General features: G+C 37.2%; 1 protein-coding gene and 1 long non-coding RNA gene across 2 annotated transcripts; both read right to left on the bottom strand.

Annotated features, from left to right (window-relative positions):
• Nucleotides 1-6,199: 6,199 nt before the first annotated feature.
• LOC148850061 (uncharacterized) lies at nucleotides 6,200-7,441 on the bottom strand. Its single transcript, XR_016099581.1, has 2 exons — nucleotides 6,889-7,441; nucleotides 6,200-6,462 (listed from the first exon to the last, which is right to left on the bottom strand). It is a non-coding gene; the product is annotated as an uncharacterized LOC148850061 (long non-coding RNA).
• A 1,847-nt stretch (nucleotides 7,442-9,288) lies between these two features.
• On the bottom strand, nucleotides 9,289-17,214 carry MGT4 (magnesium transporter 4). The gene is made up of 6 exons (XM_088946519.1): nucleotides 16,411-17,214; nucleotides 15,908-16,153; nucleotides 15,682-15,810; nucleotides 11,140-11,309; nucleotides 10,741-10,984; nucleotides 9,289-9,740 (listed from the first exon to the last, which is right to left on the bottom strand). Exons 1-6 carry the CDS (start codon nucleotides 16,825-16,827, stop codon nucleotides 9,453-9,455), a joined length of 1,494 nt encoding a protein of 497 aa, XP_088802645.1. The 5' UTR covers nucleotides 16,828-17,214; the 3' UTR covers nucleotides 9,289-9,452.
• Between the last annotated feature and the right edge of the window lie 1,080 nt (nucleotides 17,215-18,294).

The following is an 18,294-nucleotide window of genomic DNA, read 5'->3' as shown; positions in this document are numbered from 1 at the left end:
TTTTAATATTTGAATGTATATAATAAGTAATGTAAAGGGTAATGTTTATAAAATTTAAATTATAATGATAAGTTTTGAATCATATATTATGATAATCTATATATTAAATGACTCAATTTAATCAATAAATATAATATAAGTTTTCAACTATATATTATAATTATTAAATAGGGAAAATATATGATGTAGGAAAGACATGATATCGAAAGAGATTTGAAAATCAAAACCCACCCATGACACTCTTAACTGTAAATGAATAAAACATTAATATAATTCGTCACTAGGCACGGCTCCCATACTCAGTACCGGGGCACTAATATGAACTATTTTCAATTTTTGATTTTTTAAATCATTTCTATTAAAAAATTAGGTTAGGTTTTTCATTTGTTGTTATGATAGATTTTTATTTGATTTAAAAGACTTACCATATTTTATCTGGTATATGACCCCATTATGGGGCAGTCACACATATGTATCATTTTGGCTTTTACTCTTTTTTGTTTTTTGTAATAATGTTATTTTATTTGAATTTCACTATTTGTCTAATAATTGTATTTATATTTAAAATTCAAATAAATCTAAATATTGAAATTGTAAACTATAGACTGAAATGATTGTGAATAACCACTTCTACATTTTCTGCATTCTTTTAGAATGGATAAGAATGGGATCTTCCCACTTCTCATGTATTTCTAAAGAACTATTATTGAATGTTTGACACTATCTTAGAGTGCCACATGCCTGAATTCAAAAGTTTAAATGTGGTTAAAAACAACTTATGCATATGAAGGGGGGGTTTTCTCTTTGAAAATGTGAACAACCAACTCCTGAGATGCTTATTTCATAAAGATGAAATTGCCGCATGTTTGAACGATGAGGGGCTATATATATATATATATATATATGAATCGTAATATTCCATCGTTGGGACAAATCGGGACCACATAGGCACACATGATTGGGACATCACCAGTAGCGACTGGTATAAGAATCCCGCTCTTCTCTCTCCTCAATCCATTCTTCTTCAATCCGAGAGTCTTCTCTTGGCATTTTGCAGCGATCATATTCTTACACCAGCGATGGTGATTGGGTTAGACAAAGAAACTAACTTCGTCTCTAAATGTCCAAATTTAATTATTCTCCATCTGTTTCAATTCTTACCGATGTCGGACGGCTACATTAGTGGCAGTGCCTCATCTGTTCCCTTTTCTTGTTTTCAGAAGCGTTCAGGAGGTTCTTCCCACTGTTCTCGATTTTACTTCCTTCCCACCTTCTTTGTTCGATGGAACAACGAGGTCTCTATATCTTTTTAACTTGTCCGCACTTAAATCATTTTATTAAGGTTGTATATTCAATAAATTTTTAAGTTATTGTTGAAATTAATACATATAGTTTTCAGTTTTGGGTCTATGGTTTTGTCCTCATTAATTATCGGTTCGGAATTGGATCTAACAATGCCTGACCCATATCAAACCCATTGGCAGCCTTGTCTTGAGTAGCCTAACTTGTAGTGGATTTACCACTTGAAGCTTTAGAAGGTACAAATCACCAATTTATCCTAAACAATGAAAAGAAAGAGGAAATCCACTAAGCATGTGGAAAATAGAATTTATAAAGGTGGATACTAAGTTTTGCCTTGCTGAATCAACACTTGCACCACCACTTGTCCAGCGATCAAGCAAATGCACCTAGTAGAGTCAAATAAAACGAACACATAATGGAACTACATATATATATATATAATTTTCACCTTCAAAATAGCTCAATTAGATAAATTGCATTACAAGTCAGATGACATACAGTAGGAAAAGCAATGCATTTGATACAAGATTAAGAATGAGGAAATTTAGTGCCTCTAAAATAACTTTTCCTTACAAACAATGAAGCACTTTGATACCTTTTTGAGAGGGATCTGTATGCATGTGTGTAAGAGGGATAGAGAGAGAATGGGTTGTTCCAATAAAACATCATTAAGTAATAACACCAACTAATCATCTCAAGTATTGGCCCATCGGTCACCTCTTTATTCTCCCTCCCCCTAGATGTTCTATGCACAATGCCCCATAAGATTCCAAACCTGCCAACGGTTTTGAATATTAAAAGTAATCTACACACGTGATTGACATATAGATACAAGACCATGAGTACAATCCTAGGTGCAACAAGAGAGAAGAGTCGTACAAAAATATTTCTGAATTTTTTCATTGCACGTCCTGGGTAAATCAATTTTTGCCTCCAAACTTTCCTGCATGCGAAACAAAGGGAACCAAGGACAACATAGGCACTAGAAATCCATTTAAGGAAAATATATATATCACTTAAGAGTGAAAGTGAGGCACATTAGTTATCTACTTTTCCCAGGATGTTCAATATGTGAGGCCAAGGCTCATTATCGTGCCAACTCCAAATAATTTGCTTGCTGCAATGACAAAGACACGATTGTCATTGCCTAGGAAGTATATATCCCACTTGTGCGAGTGCAGAATCAACATCCAACCGTAGAACCATACCCTACAAGGCTACAACAACCAAAGTTTCAACATCGGCAAGGCATTGGAATGCTAAAAACCAAACAAAAATGAGATCCCACTTGCTGCAGCACCGGTCTTCCCATGACCCATATTATTGAATTGGGTCACTGCATGTTTTCACTTTCTTGAACCAACTCTCACCCGAAACCGATTGTGTTCTATTAAGCATATACAATTTTTTCATAGTTCTCGTGTATCTTTTAACAAATTTTATGTTATAAATCCAAGTTCGATGGATTAAATTGATTAATATGTTTAGTTTTTTTTAACATGTTTGCGTTTGATGTTTAAGTTCGAATTTTAAATTATTGCTTAAATAAATAAATTCATGTAATGTACAGTTTTGGGTCTATGGTTTTATCCTCATTCCTCATTAATAATCGGTCCGGGATTGGATCTAACTATGCCTGACCCGAACCGGCCACCACTTTTGAACCTTTAGAAGGAACAAATCATCAACCTATCCTACACAATGAAATGAAAGAGTAAATCCCCTAAGCACGTTGAAAACAAAATAATTAGAACAGTTACCTGGCCGAAATCAGCCTCCACAGAAGCATTGACAAGGGTGGCTCCTAACTTCTGCGTTGCTGAATCAATACTTGCACCAACACTTGTGTCCGGCGATCGAGCCAATGCACATAATAGAATCAAACAAAAAGAACACATAATGGAACCGTATATCTTCTTTTTTTCACCTTCAAAACAGCTCAATTACATAAATTACACATCGAGTCAAATGACATTCAATACAAAAAGCAATGCAGTTGATACAAGATTTAGAATCAAGGAATTTAGGGCCTCGCCTCTAATACTTTTTTCCTACAAACAATGAGGCTCTTCGATACCTTTTTAAAAGTGATTTGTGTGCATGTGCGTGTATTAGGGATAGAGAGAAAATGAATTGCACCAAGACAACATCACTAAGCAATAAAAACAGATCAGAATGGTGTGGTGCCGTTGCTAGTTTAGAAAATATGGCGAATCGGTTATTTGCTATACTCACGGTGGCGATAAAAACAGATCAGAAGGGTGTGGTGCAAGAGTCGGCAACTCGTCCCCCGAATGCACAAGACCTCCAGCAATTCGCACCTAATCATATTACCAAAGTAAATTAGTACACTCAGAGTAGCACGGGAAAAAGCCGATGAGGAGGAGAAATGAGAATCTTAAACAAGAGAGTAGGGGTAGTTTAAGACCTATTATTAGTACACCTACTGTTAACGGATGCTAACATTATGAGTATTGTTAGAAACAATGAGTGATGATTTAAGACAATAGTTAAATAATAAGAATATAATTTGTAATTTAGCTAAATAATAGTTTAAGAATTTTTTCCTGTACTTTATTATGAGTTGGGTCGAGTTGAAGTATTAGGCCTAAACTTGGCCCGAATTTTTTCGAACTTGATACAGGCCTGAGTCAGACTGCGCTTGCACAGAAAAACTTGGGCCCATGCCTAAAAATTTGCAGGCTAGGTCGGGCCGAGCCAACTGTTGAATTGGTTTAATTGATTTACAACCATGAGAACCACTCAACTGTTGATGGCATTCAAGAACCATTGGTTTAATTAGCTCTGAAAATCGACATTCCCTAGACTTCAGCAATAGATGGTATTGTCGTTACTCGTTGCAATGACTGATGGCTTCCTCTCAAATCGATGAAATGCACCTCCACTAATCTTCCTCTCACCGACTAATGTCTGACCCAGACCCTACAAATCCTTGCAATTTTAGTTCAATCGATCAAACAAAAAATATTAAATGGATCCACCAGTAACGGGTTTGGTCTTGTTTCATATCACTTGATGAAGTTGTAGTGCTGATTTGGACACCGGCGACCAAAATCTGTTCAAGATTGTCTTCGCCTCGTGAAGGGAGGTTTTTTTTTTTCCATATAAGACAATCAAACATGCAAAGAGGTAATTGAGGGCAAGATTGAGATTTTAAAAAAAATACTTAAATTGCACATGATGCTACGTTCTAACAGATTTTGATAGAGAGTTTGATGGATGGGAGGTTTTTGTTTGCTTACATCATCTGAAAAGGGAGGTCTAAGTCTATTTTAAAAAATGAGGGGATGTTTTAGTATTTAAATGAAATATTAGGAGAGGTTTAAATCTTTTACCCTATATATTATATAATAGTAAAAATGCATTATATATATATATATATGGCGGGGACGAGGAGAATATTTTTTCCCCAAACCAGGGATGGGGCGGGGATGAATTTTGTATATAATTCCCTTAACTTGAAAGTAAATTAGTAAAATATCTCTAGGTTTAATATTGAGACGATGGAAAGTTGGTCAATGGGAGTTTGGTTCCCATTGACCAAGAACCCTATGTTCTTTTTTCAGATTTATGTGGGGACCATGAAAAGTTTATTTTCCTAGGTAAGTGATACCAAGGTTCAAAGTATCGTTACGTATCGGCCAATATGTATCATTCCGGGACCCTTCCAATACGCCCCTACATTGGGTGTATCGGGGGTCTGACCGGTTTAGGGGATGGAGGAGTCCTAGATCGGTTCCCGTGAACCAGTTTTGAAAAAAAAAGTATCGAAATACTCGATACATCCCTATCAGCGTATCGATATTTTGAACCTTGAGAGATACCCATCTCCTAGGTGGGTAAATAACTTTCCCACCTAAGGGGAAATTGCCAACACTTGAATGGGACAAAAATATCCTTTTTAATAATTAATTTTTATGGCTAAAATGGTCACTACCTTATTTGCATGAGAAATTAAAGAGCATGGGTAAATGCACTTACCCGAGTAAATGTTTCCTGGGAAAAACTTACCCAGGTAACTACATTTACTCGGGTAAGTAACTATATAAAAGGCAAACAGAGCCTAAATTTTTCCTAAATTCTTAAAATCCTAGGATCCCATAATTCCATTTTGAAGTATCCCTGAAGTATTATAATTCAATTCCCAAAATACCCCCAAATTCCTATATCCTATGTGTAAATTGTCCACAAAATAGATAATTTTTAAGTAACTGCCTTAGAGTAGAGAATATTCGGGGATTCTCTGTCACCTACAGGGAGTGAATACCCCACCCCAAACCTAGGGATGAGACGAAGACGAGGCAAAATATCTTGATTACAGGGCAGGGATGGGGAGGGGGCAACAGGGACAACCAAAATTTGTGTTATGTTTGATTTCAAAGCATGCTTTGGTTGTTGGGGGCCAACAACCTATGCTGTTGAGAGAGTTTTGGGTCGGGCATGTTCACGGTGGTTCACCTATTCACACCCATGTTTTTGAATTCGAATCAGTGCCCCACAATGCCCCACATCATCCATGGCATTGTATGTTTTTTAATTCACATGAGCGCCCCACAATGCCACACAACACATCCCGACCTTGTATTGTATTGAGAACATACAAGGTCGACATGTGTTTTTAGTCAAAATAAATTAAGGGACAATTACTAATTTATCTACTCTTACGGATGGGGTACTGCTATTGATGTTTTAGGATGGGGTATTTGTCATTTTGAATTATATAAAGTTGCAATAAAACCACATGCCACCCAGAAGTATTTTGGTCCATCGGGGCACAAAAATCAAAGTTAAAAACTTGGTGGAACTTTTCCACCTTGGCTTGGCCGGAGGAAAGCCCTCGTCCGTTGATTCAAACGATGGACCGGTCGACATATGACTGGAATTAACCATTAGTCCTTCTTTCATTTAATTTGTTGATTTCCGCCACTAATACCCATTCAACAGTTTATATTTTAATCAATGTAGAGAATAACCTTGAGATCCCCTACGATGCATCAATCTGGATACATGTGATTATGACGCCCACCAGTTCTACATTTCGGCGAACTGTGTTTCACCGCCGGAATACGGTAAAGACGGTGGTGACATCTCTTTCTCTCTCATACACTCTCTCTCTATTCCCTCATCCGACCTCATCCCCTGATCATCCAACAAACAGTTCAAAATTTCAGCAAAGATAAACAAGCAGAATGAGAGAGATTACATCAAGGAACGAACAAAGACTAAGTAATACAGAAATCGGAGAAAAGGAGACAAGAAGTCGTTTAATTAGTCTTGCATTTCACCCTCATAATAAATGTATTACTAAAACAAAACAATAAAATATTAAAATGAAGAAAAAAGCCATTTGCAAGAAAGAACGTCCATATACATATTAAAATGAATTAATTTAATGGGTATGCGGAAGACCGCCCTGTTTCTCAATGTCTTAGACGCTTAGGATATGAATGTTGAGTTTCAACTCAAGCTTCAAATCTAGGAAGTGAAAAAGTTTGTGAAAGGGAAGAAGGGGAAATGGAGGGTAAATGCTCTGTAACTCGAATTAACTAAATGCAAGTGACCAACCTGCAACTAAGTATCGGCAGCATCTAGAGAAGAAAGCAATCTAGTGAAGAGCAAGGGTTTCCGGAAACCCTTTTTCTCCGAAGTAAGTAAGCTCCTTACACAGATCCCTTGGTAACAGAAACCCATAGAGCCCCCGGTAATCTGGTTGTGTTCCTAGATAGAGCCCCTGATCATCAGTTTGGTTGTTCGTCGCTGCGATCGAGCTTTTGTGACCTTGGAGTTTACAAACAAACCCATAGAGCCCCCGATAATTTCGTTTCCAGCGGCGGCTCTCTCTCTCTCCCCATTCCTTCGTTCTCTCTCGCCCTGTTTCATCACCGCCACTGTTGCAACTTGCAGCAGCGGTCTGGTATGGTAACATGTAATGGCCTCCCTGATTCATTATGCTTACAGTCTGATGACGATGGTGACGGCGGCAGAGGGACGAGGAGTGAACGGTTGCAGAGTGGTTTGCTGTAGCTGCCGCGTGGGAGAGGGATGGTGAAAAAGAAGGGAGATGGACGAAGGACAAAATTGGGTTTTAAAGAAAGTCATGTGTGTATGAATTTCGATTGAACATCAAGGAGAAGTAGAGCTAGTTAATAAGGAAAACAAAGCTACCTTAAGACAATATCTAAAAAGTAAGGTACAGTTAAGAGATTTATCTTTTTTTTTTTACGATGCTCAGAGGTTAAAAACAGTAATTCAAGTTACCACCGTTGTCCATCATTTGGAATTTTCAGTTTTGCATGGGTGTCTACGGTATTCGAAAATCAGATTTCGAATTCAGATAATTTATAATTCGAATATTTAATTGGTTGAATTCGGATATCTTATTCATATCGAATAGTTAATTGGATTCAAATTTGAATATGATTTTATTCAATTCGATAAATATTTGAATTCGATTGATTATTTAATTCTTAAATAGAATATATAAAACATATAATTTATATATTTTATATATTTTATATAAATAAAATATTTATTTTATATATTTATTAATTATTTAAAATAATTAATTGGTTGAATTCAAATCAAATCGAATTCGAATTCAAATATTAATTTTCAATATTCATTAGATATCAAATCAAACTCAGATATCAAATTTTCTAATCAGATTTAAATTCAAATATTGCCTTATTCAAATCCAATCCGTTTACACCCCACCTTTGAACATTGAATAAAGAAAATATTCCATATTTTTTCCATGAATTTTGATAAATAACACCTGATTGGCTACCACATTTTATGATTCCATTTAATTGGTCAGATGTTTTTCGGATATCATATCTTTTTCATATCATAGTTGAACCCTATTAAATATTAAGTTTTTAAATGACTTGTTTTTTTTTTTAGAGGAGTTAGGGGGAGTAAAGAAAGAGCAAATTTCATGAATAGATCATAAAACTGACCTTCACAAAAACAAATTTCACGGTTTTAATTCCAAAAACTTGAAACCAACTCCTATAGAATAGGTTCCAGGTTCTACTTGCGACAAAACAGCTCACCCTACTGAGGATCAAGTTCTTCCAATATCATAATGGAATCCAAACAAATAAAACCTCAATATAGATTTTAACCCTTGTTAGCGGTTTAGTGCCTCCCATTTTTTGATAAACGGGACACATCCCTTGTGAATAAAAAAATGAACATTGCGGTAAATGATAGCTAAAATTTGGGGGAACTTTCATTTATGTAACATTAAAAAATGGGATGTTCTCAAATCAATCCTCAAAATTAATATCTGTGGTTTAAGGGTGCGACTATGATATAAAAAAGATATGATATCGAAAAACAACTGACCAATAAATTGGAATCATAACTACCCAGGTGTCATTTATCAAAATTCATGAGTGGACTTTGATTGATAAAAGCTCTTACCATATCACATATTTTCCGTATCATAGATTTTCCCATGGTTTAAATATCTTTATTTAGATATATGTTTTAATCTCGTACAAGTTATGTACTAATCGTTTTATTTTTTATTTTTTTTATCCATTCAACATAAGCTGAGAGTACATTTTCAACAGATGTAGCAAGAAAATCAGGGACTCTCGATCAAAATGAAAATTTAGCTACATTATGGGCCAACTTGTTTGAAGCCCTTAGTGGATATACCACTGAGCATTGGGAAAATCAAGACATGTAAGTTCAATTGGACCATCCCATGACAATCACCGTCATATTAGATTTTCTGATATAGGAAATATGTCCAATTATCAAACAGACTGTCCTGCCCTGGCCTAGGTTTTGTATTCAGTGTTCACGACCGGCCCAGACCTGAATTTATATACAAGTGCCCACAAACTCGGTCTGGGCCAGCCCATGATCACCCCATAGGCATACACTGTAACTGAAATTTGAGATATGTGGTCAGCATTTCTTTGCCAAGCACCGAAAAAGCAAGCAGGTAAGTACAAGAAAAGCCAAGACGAAAAATAGAAAACCATCAAGAAGTGTAAACTGATGGACACAGAAACGGTCAACCACAGAAAATACCAAGCTAACCAATTATTACAATACAACATTACAGGTTCACTGTAAACAGTTGGTTCATACTTCATACCATCATCATATACTTACTCTAGTAAGCGCTTGTGTTTGCACCAAGCAATAGCAATTACGTACAAAAAGATGCTTCCCGTAGCACCACCACCAACAGTCCACAAAAATTCTGGCATCCCAGCCTTTGTCTCGTCGAACAACTCAATGTTGATGTTCATGCCAAATATACCAGCTACAACAACAAAGGCACTCACCACGAGGGTTGCTGTTGTCAACATAACGCCCATTTGCAGGAGATGGTTCTGTTTGTCATCCAGCATGATATTGATGTAGTCTTCCGTGTCATCCACATATTCCCTCAGCTTCCAAGCAGCAGCACCAGGAAACCATCAGTACATTAAGAAACATCAAAGGAATTGAAAAGCAGTTGCAAGATAATATTTAAAGTAGCCCATGGAATACCACTGACCATTGTCCTATATGGAAGCAATGAGATGAGATTATTTATATTATTTTTTTCTTAAACTCTAATAGTTTTTTAATCAATGTAAGGCACACAAGTAGGGGAAATACAAAATTCAGCGTGCTGAAACTAAGACACTTCTGACCTTAAGTACTTCCCTCCCTTTTTGAATTTTTTATCAACATAACAGTATATATCAATCAACTCAATTGGATGATCATAAATCACTGTTTTAAATCATAAAGAGAATGTGATGCTGGATGAATGTGTTTATTCATCTAGTCTGGTTAGGCTGGATATTATAGTCACAGAAAGGCAGAGCTTTGCACGCATCAATGCCTAGTAAAGCATTGTTATATGAGAATCTTGGAATCCGCACCCCCAGCTAATAGAATTATATAATTTCTCTCTTACCTAGAAGATATGCATAGTTTCACTCTAGGTTCATTAGTGGAGGAGTAAGGACTAATGTCTAGTACTTACAAGATTGCATGAATGGACAGTGCCTAAAGACTTGAATAAAAATCCTTTCATTGGAATTAGTTATATTTGATATAAAGTAAATGCATTTTTACCCAAAAATATTTTGATTTTCCTTTTGTCTTCCCTGTCATTTGTAAAAGGAATGAAGATTGAATTCTGGAAAAGGAGAGGAGACAAGGAAAGAAATTTTGAAGCAATTATGTTAACAAAAGCAATTTCTCTATTCTTCCAGATGTTTAGAAACGACAGCTTAACAAGTTCTCACAGAAAGATGCACCAGATGTTTGCAGTAAAGAAAGCCATTAGGTTAAGAAAATATTCCATGGTAAAGGAAAACCACTTCACAAATTATATTTAGATGAAGATGATCAATACAGGGCCCCAAATTTTAGTATTCTTAAGGTAAAGTTACATACTGTTGACAGCTTGTTCAGTGTACCATCAATCTGCACAAAGTATGCCTCCAAGAGCATCTCAAGTTCCTCCACATCAAGGTGTTTGCTGATGGCACTATGTGTTGTACTAGTATGAGTTCCATGACTATCTCTGCTAAGTGCATTAGAGATGCTAAATAAATGGTCCCTGGTATCAGTGTTATGAACATCACCTTCATAACTATGGAGAACCTCATTTGCCTCAGGTGAAATCTCAGCAGGAATCCTGAAAAACTTATGACGAATTAGTTGTGAGATGTACTTAACAAAACAATCAAAAGAAAAAAATTAAGTATGCACTCAGGTTATTTCATCAAAAAAGCAACACCAGTTTCAATAGTTTAGTCCACCATTAAAGTTACGAGTAAATAAATTTAGCACCTCTCATCCATTTCTGATTGAAGAACTCCATCATCCATGCCATTTCCCTCATTTAGGGAAGAAACAGAAGAGGATGACCCATCAAGACGTTGTTGCATCATCTTGTCAGTCAGATACATCTCGGCCATATCTTCATCATCATCCAGCAAGTGTTCCAGTTCATCTCTTACCTGGCAACAAATAGACAAATCACTTATCAGATAAAGGGCATCCCAGTGCACAAGGCTCCCACCAATGCAGAATCTGGGGAGGGACAGATGTACACAGCCTTACCCCATACAGTGAGGTTGTTTCCAAACAAATCACTTACGAGATAAAACCTGAAAAGAAGTCAATAAAGAGAGATACGCTAAACCCATGATAAATCGATTAGGTTTTTGCAATACCAAGTTATGATCAAAAAGATGCTTTTAAGAAAAATATGTAGGAAGCACAAATAAAAGACTACCATTTCTAAATTATCCCAATTCAAAATTTTCTGCAAATTTACATGGGCTCATCGAAATCTAAACTTCAGATATTGCATTTTTCACTAAGATAATAAACTTAAGTATCATGAACAACATCCAGATTTTTCTACCAATGCTTTAATGAGAATTACCTATGACTTACTACCCATCCCAAGCAATCCATAGATAAACTCTAGTTGGTATTATCCAGGGAGTCATTTTTTGGATACTTCTAGATCAAAACCCCAAAAGAGTCCTCACTTAGGATGTTGGCAGTTTAATTATTCACTTTTGGCTGTTGTTATGTATCAGTCTCAGTGAATGATTACTGAACATCTATCCTGTGAAGCTCTTCCCATGCAATTTTCTGATGCCACCCACATACACTTCTAGTTGGGAGCTGAAACTAAGATTCTATGTTGTTCCAAGACAACAATCTCTTAAATGTGAAATTCTATGAAAAAAGCAAGTATCTTTGTTACAAGTATAGTATCTCTCTCTCTCTCTTTAGTTCTTAATAGTGAGGATTGACTGGTATTCCAGATTTTTTACCTCATCTTTATTATCTCCACATAAAAGAGCAAAGATAACATGGAGATGAATTACCCAGGGGGTTTGATAAATATCATATATTTGAGGGTGACAAACTGTATTCTTGCAAGAAAAGATCTTGCCAACCCTAGGGAGAGTAGGTTCCGTTGGGAGCAAACCCTAGGGAGAGTAGGTTCTGGACCCCAGTCTTGGAGAAGTTAGAAAAGAGTCTAGCTGTTTGGAAGAAAATTTATCTCTCTTTGGGTGGGAGGATCACTTTGATAAAATCTACCCTCATGAATCTACCTACCTATTATCTCTCTGTCTTTAGGATACCGTCTAGGGAAGCAAAGAAGTTGGAAAAATTGATGAGAGATTTTCTGTGGGAACCGGGATAAGGTAAAAAAGACCATTTAATTAAGTGGGGGGTTGTGGGTAGAAGCAAAGAGGAGGGAGGATTAGGGCTCGGGAATGTGCTTAAAAAGAACTCAGCTTTGTTAGGGAAGTAGTTGTGGAGATGGCCTTTGGAGCGGGATAGACTCTAGCACGAAGTAGTGAAGAGTATTCATGGATGTTCAGAGAGTGGTTGGGATGCTGGTGCATCAAGGAGGGCTAACCTAGCCACACCTTGGAAAGCAATTCACAAAGTTCTTCCGCAGTTCCTTAGCTGTGTCAGGTATGATGCTTGTTTAGGTAATTCTATTCGGTTTTGGGAGGACATTTGGGTTGGAGATCTCCCTTTGAAATACCTTTTTTCCTTCATTGTACTATGTTTCCTTGTATAAAAATGAGGTGATCTCAAAATTCCTTCCGTCGAATTTATCCTTACCAACTTTGTCTTGGGACTTTGGTTTCCGTAGAGGATTAAGGGATGAGGAAATTGAGTGTTTATCTACTCTTCTATGTCTCCTTGATAAGGTTTGGTTGGATCCCTCGAAACCTGATAAAAGGATTTGGGCCATTCACCACAAAGGGTCTTTTTCTTGTGGTTCCTTTTTCAAGCTCCTCTGCCAATCTCCCTCTCATCAGAGTTTCCCTTTCAAAGAAGTCTGGTGTAGGCCGGTCCCCCCAAGGTTATGGTCTGTGTTGGGAAGTGTGGCATCATAAAGTAAACACGATGGACAACCTACAAAAGAGAAGACCTGTCCTTTGCTATTTCACCAAACTGGTGCATTCTTTGCAGATCTCATGGTGAGGATTGTAATCATCTATTCTTATCTTGTAGTGTCACTGCAAAGCTTTGGGCTTGGCTTCTATCTTTGTTTGGGTCTAGTTAGGATATGCCAGCAGAAGTAAGCACAATCTTTAACCCTTCTTTCTTCTCTTGGCCCCTTAAAAGAGGAAGGAAAATGTGGAGATGCTCACGAGCAGCATTGTTATGGACAGTATGGGAAGAAAGGAATGCCAGAATCTTCCAAGAAAAAGGAAGAAGCAGTCAAACCTTAAAGGACTGCATTTTGTCCAGGTCTTTACATTGGTTAAAGACTCTAGAATTATTAACCATTTTACTTTTGCTGATTGTTGGAAGGATTGGAAGTTGGTAGCAAGCTGTTCCTCCTACAAGGGAAGGGCAGTGACTAGCTGGGTCCCCCCTCCTCTTGGTTCTTTGAAGCTGAATTTTGATGGAGTAGCCAAGGTAACCCGGGTCCCTCTGGGATGGGAGGTGTACTGAGGAATGAGGCTGGAGAGATTGTCTTAATCTACTCTGGCCCTTTAGGAGTTGGGAACTCTATCCGGGCAGAACTGCTAGCTGCAATACAAGGAATACTTCTTGCAAAAGAAGTGGGTGTGGAGCAGCTTCTGATTGAAGGAGACTCTAAGACAGTGGTGGACTGGTTAAATAATCCGGAGGATGTCACTTGGGGATACAAAAATGAGTTAAAGAAATTCAAATGGCTGACAAGAAATATGTCTATAACAGTACAATGGGTTGGGAGATCAGCTAATGCTTTTGCTGATGTCTTGGGAAAACAAGGGATAAATAGGGAAACATTGTTCTGGGCACAATTGTAACTATTGTTTTAATTTCAACATTCATGTTTTCTCTGTTGTAGTTTGTGTATTTGCTGTTTGGAGACGCTGCCCCTCGCGCCTCTAAGGGGATCTTCTTGTATCTATTCATTATTTTAATGGAATTGATGTTATTTATCAAAAAAAAAAAAAAAAGATCTTGCCAAAGTTTCAATAATGTTATGAGAGTACATTATGAGATCTCACCACTGGATGACAGCAGATTCAGGTGCAAAGTTGGTAAACTCCTATACAAGGAGCTATTGAGCAAAACTTTGACTATCTAATAAATCCCTGGAAATTCAGGGATAGGTGGGACATTTGGAGGAGGTAATGGAGCAACCATTTGCGTTTTCAGACTCGTCTAGTTTTGGCTCTTTGGTTAGAGCTAAGATTTTAGCTTTCTTCTTCAGGAGCTGAACTGATGCATCCAATGCACTTCATAGGTGCATCATCTTAACAAAAAAGGCAAGAGCTCTTGTTGCATCCATTGAGATTTTGGGCTCCATGGGAGGAAACAGATCACTTGGAGACTATTTTGAGGATTCCAAGCAGCATAAGAACCCGGTTGAAAAGAATTGTGTATTTGAATTCTGGCAGAACTTAACTCCAAGTATGAGTTTATTGAACACATTCTTAGCAGAGATGCTTTGAATCTTACGCAGGCTTATTCTGTAGACCATGTCTTTGGTAATCCATGATGTTTGCATCCTTGATTCCTTATTCATTTCTTTCACAGCCATTGAGATTTTGGGCTCCATGGGAGGAAATAGATCACTTGGAGATGGTAGTGAAATATTTTGAGGATTCCAAGCAGCATAAGAACCTGGTTGAATAGAATTGTGTATTTGAGTTCTGGCTGAACTTAACTCCAAGTATGAGGTTATTATAGAACACATTCTTAGCAGAGATGTTTTGAATCTTACACAGGCTTATTCTGTAGATCATATCTTTGGTAATCCATGATGTTTGCATCCTTAAAATTCCTTATTCATTTCTTTCACAGCCATTGAGATTTTGGGCTCCATGGGAGGAAATAGATCACTTGGAGATGGTAGTGAACTATTTTGAGGATTCCAAGCATCATAAGAACCTGGTTGGAAAGAATTGTGTATTGAGTTCTTGCTGAACTTAACTCCGAGTATGAGTTTATTATATAGCACATTCTTAGAAGAGATGTTTTCAATCTTACACAAGCTTACTCCCTGGACCATATCTTTGGTAATCCATGATGTTTGCATCCTTAATTCCTTATTCATTTCTTTCCTTCTTTATCTTAGCGAAATCTCTTGTTTTCTGCCCAAAAATATACAGAAATTATCTGTATCTGAACAGAAAAAAAATTTTCCAATAGCTAAGAACTCGGTTTTTCCCATGATTCCTTGTTTCTCCCATAAGAAAAATTTAGGGTTTCACTATATATTAATTGTGCTTTTATTAGTTGATTTGGAATAACAAATGAATCTTCTAAATGTATAAACTAGCACCATAAACGACTATATCAGAACATTCTCAATTCACCGGCCTTATTCAAAGAAAGAGAACTACCAACCTTTTGCACTCGCCCAGTTATTGCAACCAAGCGGCTTTTAATTTGACGGACACGTTCCAAGTTGAGAGTGCTAATCTTCGAAGTCAACTTATCTAAGGCGGGGTGCGCTTCTTGCTCCAATGTCCTTGCCTTGTCCCATGATTATTATAAGACGCGGTTAGAAAATTGAAAAATAAAATATAAGGAAGTAAAAAATCAAAAGGAAATAGCAATTCTTTTTCCTTACTTCACTATCTAAGCAACTGCAAGCAGCTTCCAGGCATGCTTCCAATGCAATGAACTCAAAAGGAAGGACCCTCGGCCCGTCTCTGTTCCCGAGACCCTGTCTGGCGTCCACCTTACCTTCCTCACCAGCCTCATGAAACTGTAGAAATCCTCCTGAATAATTCGGAGGGCTTATTGTCCTTGACCGCAGCTCCTCTGTATCATACAAACCCGCCCAATCTCCATTATGGCCGCTGACCCTACCTTCCTTTATTTTTTGTATAACAAAAAGAAATATCGAATTGCCACCACGTCAATGAACTGACCAAGCAAAATCAACTAAATAGCAAGAAAATATAAACAATTTGACTTATGCCTTGCATTGCCATGATTCTCAACAGTTAAAAGACATAGAAAACAAGAAAAAGAGGACCAGGAAATTGGAAGGAATGGATCACTTGTCATGAATATTAAATTCAAGCATCTTAAGGGTCATAAATGAATGAAAGAAATAAAATGAAAAACCTGGCTTTTGGTGGCGTGGTGGAGACGCAAGAGACGTCGCTGTAGCTCCTCGACGAAGGGCGTGACGGAGGGATCTCTCGAATTGAGGAGGAGAACCTCTTGGGCAGTGATAATGGCCTTGATGTGTTCCAAATTGATTACGATCGCTTTCTCTCGGCCAAGGACCGTCGACGGATAAGAGAGGAGAGGATCGAGAATACGCAGATCACGGGCAGGGAGACCCGTCCGACGCATGATGGTGTGCTTTCCTGCTTCTACCAGCTGAGCTTGGCCGGTGACATCAAGGAGGAGCCAGGTTTTGACACCTGCTCCTTTCTTCCTGAGTCCACCAACGCTACCGCCGGTGGCTCGAACTACGTCCGCTTCATCTTCCACCGGCGTCACGCCCAATTTAGACGGTGATCGAAGGTCCCTCATTTTCTCTTCTTCACTGTTGTATGCTGTTAGTTTCTTTGCTTGATAATCATCTCTTTTTGAGAGGGAAAAAAATGTATTAAACAACAAAAGAATGTTGTTCCGAGCACAGAGCACTTGCGCGAGTGCACTCCACGCCCACGGTAGTTATAGGTGTATCAGGATTGGACTAATAATGTACAAAGTACAATGACACATGTTTCATTCAATGTCGTATCGCATTATGAGCACTTAAATCATTTATTAGCCGCTGGATGAAATTTCGGAAAAAATAAATAAACTATTAAGAAAGAATTTTTTAGGGAAAAGTAATCTGTGGCTCACTGCAGACCGACGAAATCCTCCTTTCTCCAATCGAATTAGACGGAAAAAAGTCGACCCAACCCCCCAAAAGCGGGTTAGGGTCCCCTGCATAATAACCTAAGAAAGTGGCTAAGTTAGAAGGCGGTCTGACCCGACCCAATTTGAATATAATCCAGGTTGTGTCGGGTCATGGGTCACGACTGGGTCACCTAATTAAGTCTAGTTGTTTGTCATTACTCGGGAATTCAGTACAACCCACAAATTTTTGTGCATGGACATGAATAGCAGATAATGAGTCCATGTTAATCCCATTGTAAATGCCAATCCTGTCCGGTCCATGCAACCATAATCAAGGTTGAAAGTAAAGATAGGATACGGGCATATTATATCATATATATTTTGGGTTTTAAACTTTTAATACGCATATTTATAGATGTTTTTACAAAAATCTTTTTATATTAAATAATATATATAAGGATAAATTATAAATAGGTACCTTTTATTTAGGCTGAGTTTGGAGAGTTTGGAAGAGTACAAATGCAAATATGTTATATGTAATGTGCAAAATCTTATATTTTATATGTATTTACGCTGTACATATTTACATTTGTAATGCTTCCAAACTGAGCCTTAGGTGTAGTAACAGATAGATATGTTAAACTTTCAATTGTAACATTTGAACAAAAATAGACATTTGGGTCTGTCAGTTAGTATTCCGTTAGTTAAATATTATATATCATCATGGGGAAATGTTTGATTACCTGAAAATGGTCTTAGAAATACATGAGAAAAAGGTATTTTTGACATCATGTAATGTTTAACTGGAATACTAATGGATGAACTTAAGTGTCTATTTTTGAGAGTTCAAGGTACTCAAGTATTACAGTTAAAAGTTCAACTATCTATCTGTCCCTACCTCCAAAGTACATGGTACCTAACTGTAATTTACCCTATATATAATTATACTTAAAATTAAATTTTGAAATACTGCCATATCTTTGTTGATACACAAGGCTGTATTAATACTTTAAATTATGCCCACAATATTTTTTTCAACCTGAGCATCACCTGTTCCACTTCCATATCAAAATGTATACCCCCCCCCAAAATCATTTATTTCTCTTAGAAAAACACGAATGTGTTGAAAAAAAATGTCCACAAAAGTTT

The sequence above is a fragment of the Nelumbo lutea genome, chromosome 5 (genome assembly GCF_056320005.1).
Source record: "Nelumbo lutea isolate HS-2025 chromosome 5, American lotus-T2T, whole genome shotgun sequence".
In the NCBI taxonomy this organism is placed as follows: Eukaryota; Viridiplantae; Streptophyta; class Magnoliopsida; order Proteales; family Nelumbonaceae; genus Nelumbo; species Nelumbo lutea.
This window is presented reverse-complemented; position numbering and strand designations above follow the sequence as displayed.